Source organism: Crocuta crocuta, unplaced genomic scaffold (assembly GCF_008692635.1).
Source record: "Crocuta crocuta isolate KB4526 unplaced genomic scaffold, BGI_CrCroc_1.0 scaffold299, whole genome shotgun sequence".
Lineage (NCBI taxonomy): Eukaryota > Metazoa > Chordata > Mammalia > Carnivora > Hyaenidae > Crocuta > Crocuta crocuta.
In genome coordinates, this window is record NW_027532747.1 from 7,749,445 (window position 1) to 7,756,086 (window position 6,642).

At 49.7% G+C, this 6,642-nt stretch overlaps 1 protein-coding gene across 1 annotated transcript; it reads left to right on the forward strand.

Annotated features, from left to right (window-relative positions):
* Window positions 1–440: 440 nt before the first annotated feature.
* On the forward strand, window positions 441–6,386 carry LOC144245425 (uteroferrin-associated basic protein 2-like). Its single transcript, XM_077780801.1, has 4 exons — window positions 441–1,086; window positions 1,798–2,065; window positions 3,664–3,811; window positions 6,160–6,386. Exons 1-4 carry the CDS (start codon window positions 441–443, stop codon window positions 6,367–6,369), a joined length of 1,272 nt encoding a protein of 423 aa, XP_077636927.1. The 3' UTR covers window positions 6,370–6,386.
* Window positions 6,387–6,642: the final 256 nt, after the last annotated feature.

Below are 6,642 nucleotides of genomic sequence, written 5' to 3' on the forward strand. Positions count from 1 at the left end.
GGGGAGGGGGAGGGGAGTAAGAAAGGAAGGAAGGAGGGAGGGAAGGAGGGAGGGAGAAAGAAAAAGAAAAAGAAACCCCAGTGCAGAGTGGCGCTCAAAATCCTATTAAGTCATCGTGACAAGAGGCTCTAGGACCAGGATGGGAAAGTGACTTGCACAAAGACCCACCTACAGTACAGGCCAGAGGCGGAATTGGATCCCTGTCATCAGGTCACTGATCTTTAATGTGTCTAAAGTCATGTTCCAGAACGCTTTAGCCTTTCCTCATTAGCCTTTGTTAGCATCTTCCAGTCAAGGACTAATAGTAACCCCAGCCAGGGGAACAGCCCTGAGGTAATAATGGGCCGTTTTCAAGCCCCTCAACATTGAGAACACGTTCCAGGGAAAGTTCACCCCCATACCTTTCCCTTCCAATGACAGCTTCCTGGATTGAAGCAGAAATGTCCTGTAGGAAAATGCACCTGGCTCTCTCTCTGGCCCTCATCCTCTGTAGCCTTTTTAATGGCCTCTTCTGTGACATGAAACAAAAATCAGAATGGAATATTTACCCAGTCTCGCCACGGGAAGTTTCACCTCTGCACCACAAGATAGAAGCTGGCAATAAGGCTTTCGCCCACAAGTTATTCAAGGCTCTGTTAATGGAGCATCCCAGAAAGAATATCGTCTTCTCCCCTCTGAGTATCTCTGCCTCGTTGGCCATGGTTTCCCTGGGGACACGATCCACAACACTCACTAACCTCCTGGAGGGCCTTGGATTTGACCTCAAAGTCATCAGGGTGTGGGACATCCACCAGGGGTTCCAGAGTGTCGTCCAAATGCTGAGCCAGCTGAATAGGGAGGGACATCTGAGGCACAGGGACATCCTCTTTATCGATGGCAACAGGCAGATCACCTCGATGCTTCTGTGGGACACAGAGGGCATATATGATGTGAAGGCCCACATGATTGACTTTCGAGATGCAGAAAAAACCAAGAAGCAAATCAACCACTTCGTGGCTGACAAAATGCACAAGAGGACCAAGGAATTCATCACCTCTCTGAACCCTCACACCTTCCTGTTTCTTGTTAACTATGTCTTCTTCAAAGGTAAGGTTTATCAAGTGCATGAACTCTGTTTGGGGGTAACCTCTGCCCTTGGGCTTCCTAAAAGATTTCAATCAGAAAAATACGTAGTTTTTGTACTTCTACCCCATTTTCCATAGACCAGCAGATCCAAAACTTTTTAATTTGCTTTAATTTCATTGTGTTGTCCACCATTGTTAAGCATTTCTGCTCCCAACCCTCTCCGTCGTATCATTTGTCATACTTAAGATATTTTGGAGTAAAATGGAGTAACTCTTGATGGTAGAAAAATACTGTATGCAGGACTGTGTGGACAACCATACGCATGAGGTGTATGTTTTTCTGATGAAAATTGTCCCTCCTTGGATAAGTAAAACCATTTCAAACAGATTTCTTTGTCATAGGACTTCTTAGATCTCTTAATACACTAAAAGGCATGGAGAGTTTTCAAAGAAGGATGTTGTGATCAATGGTTCCCAAAGTCTTTGACAGCAAAATCTGAGGAATACAGATTTAAAGAAATCCTATGGTGAATATTTTCAAAATTCATGTGTTTGCCTTTCTTTCCTTTGCATCAGTCTGGAATTTTAAATATTCTGTTCACTGAGGTCAAGGCATCACTGGAAGGAGTGCTCCCTTCTCTAGATGATCACCTCCGGGGTCCTCCAAACATGTGGGTGTTGATGCCTTCTCCAACAGGTCACTCTTTGACTTTTTCCTTCCTGATTCCCCTAGGCATTTGGGAAATGGCTTTTCATACAGACCTCATGTACAAGGAGAACTTCTTTGTGGACGAGCACACCACAGTGCAGGTAGACATGATGTGGAAGACGGAACAAATGATCTATAGCCGATCGGAGGAGCTGTTTGCTACAATGGTCAAAATCCCTTACATTGGAAACACGTCCATAGTCCTTATGCTCCCAGATGTAGGAAAGCCCGACTCTGCTATAAAAGACATGATTGTTCAAAAAGCTACACTTCTGAAATCCAGCGACATGAGGTAAGCTACTCTGGAGGAACATTCTAGATTCACATTGAAATTTTGCTCAGATCTCACTTCCTCTGTGCAAAGGTCTTATTTGTGGGGAACTGAGTGTCTCCTTATCTCCTAGCATCTTTGTGGAAAATGAAACAAGCGAAGCAGGAAGAATGGTGGCCTGGCTTCCGTAACCAGCTGGACGCCCCTTAAACTGTCTTAATTACGGTTCCTCTGGCTGCATGTATCAGAAACCCATTTCATACAAGCTCAAGGGGGTAAAGAAAGGAATGTATTGGAAAGATACACATAAGGGGATAAATTCAGCTGGGTGTCATGAGGGATTAGAGGAGGGACAGCAACATCATGAGGAATCCCATCTCCCTGACATCACACTCATCCTTGCTCCTAACTTCTCTAGCTCTGCGAACCAGCTTTCACCAATTCAGCAGGTGGTTTACTCACCCAACACATATTTTCTGAGCATCCATTCCATGCCAGACACCACTCGGTACTGGGAATAGAATGGCTAGCCAAACATGTCTCTGTCATTGCGGGATTTTCAGTCTGGTCGGAGAAGCAGTGAGTCAACTAATAAAGGTATAAATTCAAATTGCAGCAAAAGCTATGCAGAGAATGAGTAGAGTGATAGAAGAGAGGATTCTGTGGTGTGGTATTAACTGGAGATCTTAATTAAGTATGATGATCAGGGAAGGATCCCAAGAGGTAAATTTTAAGCTGAGACCATTGTGGGCAGCCATGGCTCTTTTCCAGTCAAGTAAATGCTCCACTCGAGAGTGAAACCAACATATTTCTGTCCCAGTTACGTATTCCCGGAAGGGAAAATTGGATTGATCCAGCTTAGGTACAATATCCACCACAGCCCAATCAGAGATAGACAGATTCCATTATGAAAGCATGATTCCCGATGGCCCACTCACTGATCTTGGTGGGAGCAGGGGCAGTCTTCAGGCAGTAAATGTGTAGACTGGGAAGAAATGTCCAAATAGCATTTGCCCCATGCCGTGTAGGAGCCTCGACTATTTCCCAGGCCGAATCTGCTGTGGTTGAGGGTCCCGGCAGAGCCTATGTGCCATCATCTGCCACAGCCATACTTGACGCAATGTCATTGTTGGGATGGGGAGGGGAGAGCACACCAATAGAGGAACCCAACTGATAACTGGGTTACTATCCAGTTGGAAGCTTACCATCACATTGGCACAAGCTAAAATGTATTGCTCTGTGAGCAACACAAAGTGCAGAGGGGAAGGATAGCACTGTGCACTAGATCTCCTATGCCATATTTCTGGTCACTGCCAAATTTAGCCCCTGCCTATACCTGGAGGGTTGCAGGGACACAGAGCTGGATCCTCTGGCCTGACCCTCATCTTCTCTGTGATGGGGAGGACATAGCTCGACGAGTAAGGTATATTTTAAGGGCAAGTGATTTGTTTGGTTGCAGCCTGTGCTCTAGCACCATCCATCCCTCGGCATACACACACTCATGCTCCACGTTTTCTCTCCTTGCCCTTCGAAGAGGCCTTAAAGCCCAAGCAAAATTCTTCCCCTGGACCTAGGAGAGAGACATATTTCAGCTTCCTTGGGGTTTTCACTCTTAACAGATTGGTGCACTTAATTATGCCCAAGTTCAAGATCTCCTCCAAGATAGACTTAAAAAAACTGCTTCCCAAGATGGGCATCAGAAATGTGTTTACTACAGCAGCAGACTTCTCCAGAATCACAGAGGAGGACTTCCCAGCTATTTTTGAGGTGAGGAGAGCAATTTCTAGAGTTTCTGTGTTACCCACAGCAGTTCTGATTGAAAACCAATTTTTCAGGGGTGCCTGGGTGGCTCAGCCAGTTGAGCATCTGACTTCATCTCTGGTTATGATCTCATGACTTGTGGGTTCATGACATTGGGCTGTGTGCTGACAGCTCAGAGCCTAGAGCCCACTTTGGATTCTGTATCTCTGTCTCTCTCTGTCTGTCCTTCTCCCACTCTCTCTCTCTCTCTCAAAAATAAACAAACATTAAAAAAAGAATAACAAATTTCAAAAAATAGCAGTTATAAATCTTATCTGCCTTGGTCCATTGGCTCTAGGGATTTTTCAGTCATGCAGACCTTCACAAGTAATTGGATCGAGCATCTTTGGAGGCTGTGGGGATGCAGTGGTGAGCAAGCCAGCCACAGTCTTACCCTCATGGACGTTCCACTCTCCTGACAGTGTCAGACAGTGAGCATGCCAGCAAATAGGTCCGTGTCATGTCAACCAGTGACATGTTCTGTGAAGGCAGGAAACAAAGCTACTGTGAACAGTGTGTTGGGGTGCGGTGGGCGACTTGGGGAGAGCTGGCCAGGAAAGGCCTCAGGCAGAGGCCTGAAGAAGGAAAGAAGAGGGGAAGGAGACATCGAGGGGATGCATGTCCCAGGCAAAAGGAACGAGTGCATCCTGAGGGAGACGTGGGCTTGACTTCCTTGAGGAGCCCAAGGAGGCCCACGCAGCTAAAATGGTGCGTGAGCCCCAGAGAAGTGGGTGGTGAGTGTGGAAATCAGGCAGGGTGGGCCTCATGGGTCCGCAGGTCCAGCACAGGCCTGGGGTCTGCTCTGACTGACGTGGGAGACCACCGAGGCTGCCACGAGCTGACGTGTGTTTTATAAAAGACCACGCTTGGGGCTTCAGGGGGGCTCAGTCAATTGAGCATCCAGCTCCAGCTCAGGTCATGATCTTGCAGTCAGTGAGTTCGAGCCCCGTGTCAGGCTCTGTGCTGACAGCTCGGAGCCTGGAGCTTGCTTTGGATTCTGTGTCTCCCTCTCTCTCTGCTCCTCCCCTACTCGTGCTCTGTCTCTCTCTGTCTCTCAAAAATGAATACATGTTAAAAAGAAGTTTTAAAAGACTACGCTCTGTGGTGAGGAGGAAGCATGGCTGATAACCCAGGGGAGGGGTGAACATAGCTTGAAGGGGCCTTGGTGGGAGTGTTAGCCGTGGTGCGGAGGCTCTGTGTACATTTTGAAGACAGACAGGTACAGGGAAGGAAGAGTCAGAGAGGCTCCAGCTCCAGCTGGTGGTAGGAGAGACGGAGGAGCAGAGGGTGCGGATGATCAAGCAGGGACCGGCTCTGCCAACCTGAGGCACCTGTTAGATCTCCAGACGCCCTGCTGCATTTGTGGGCACAAGACGCTGCCCTCCAATTACTCCACCAAGGTCACTGCCTGGCCGGCTGCTCTGGGCCTCCCCGTAACACATCGCCCAGAACGTAAGTAGCGATCGCAATCCTCACCATCATACAGCTCTTGACAGAACGCAAAGCACTTTTCCAGTGACCTGATTCTCCCAGTGACCTTGGGGGAAGGGACAGGGTCTGTGCTCTAACTGAGAGATGAGCGAGCTGTCACTCACAGAAGACACTGCGTGGAGGTCCCCCGGCCGGGACCTGGCTGGGGTGCAATTCTCCCAGGGCCCAGGGGGTATAAGCTCTCCCTACTGTGTTCAATTCACCCAGAATCCGCTGGCAAGCCCCCCCCGCCCCGCGTGGGGGTGTGGGGCCAGGTCTGAAGGATGCCACAGATCGGAGCAATGTGGCCACATCCCCGGCAGGGCCTCCTGTAGATCAGAGGGGCGGACGTGGGTACTCAGGTACAAGTGCTCCCACACGGAGGGGAAACTGTCCGTGCTCGGACACAGACAGGAAAAACTAGCCCCTTCCCTTTCTCTCCACCACATCCTTCCTGAAACTTTAGAAAGGCTCCCCCCTCAGTGATTCTACAGGATTTTTGCCTAAGCCTTCAGACCATCGCACTCCCCTCTGAGTCCTAATCCCCCTTTCCTCCCTTGTAAACAACCAAACTCCTCCAACTGTCAGGCTACACTGGGGGAGACCGAAGTCAGCAGTTAGTGTGAACCCCTCCCTGAGGCACCTCACCATCAAGGGCGGGTCAGACAGCCCAGAGCCTTGGGTGGTTCTTCAGGAATGGGAGCCAGCTTCCCCCCACCTGCCGTCAGCCGTGGAGGGAGCTGGCCTCCTTGCCCCGGGCCGCGCTGGGCACGCGCCCTGACTTGTGCTTCAGCCAGCTGGGCGAGCTCACTCCCAGAGCTGAGACGGGACCTGTTTCTCCCCAGGCGATGCATGAAGCCACGATGGAGGTGAGCAAGGAGGGCAAGATGGACGCCCCCAAGGACGTGAACTCGGATAACGTCATCCCCCTTCACACACATACGGCAGCCCCCTTGGTGGTGAAATTCAACAGACCCTTCTTCCTGCTCGTGGAGGACTGGATGACTCAAGGAGCTCTCCTCATGGGCAAAGTCTTCAACCCCACAGCTGAGTAGAGACGGGGCCAGGCTCTGCGAGGCTGGAATCCAGTTGTTCCTGAATAAAGTGGATAAAATTCACTGCTATTGAATCCAAAGAAGCTGAGTCGGAGAACTGTGGTCTGAGAATGGAGTTGAGATGGGTCATCTTTGCTGGCTTCTGTCCCGGAACAGGACAGGAATGGGGGAGGGGGGGAATGCTAGGGACATTTCACAGGTGTGTCTTCTGTCCTAAGAAAAGATGGACATATGCAGGGAAGCGTCCCTGAGGGGTGTGAGCTGGGTGTGAGA

Excerpts from the sequence above, each read along its gene's own strand:
- LOC144245425 (XM_077780801.1), top strand. The coding sequence starts at position 441 with ATGTCCTGTAGGAAAATGCACCTGGCTCTCTCTCTGGCCCTCATCCTC. Across the intron at positions 2,066-3,663 it reads CTGAAATCCAGCGACATGAG|ATTGGTGCACTTAATTATGC; the intron begins GTAAGCTACTCT and ends CACTCTTAACAG. Across the intron at positions 3,812-6,159 it reads ACTTCCCAGCTATTTTTGAG|GCGATGCATGAAGCCACGAT; the intron begins GTGAGGAGAGCA and ends GTTTCTCCCCAG.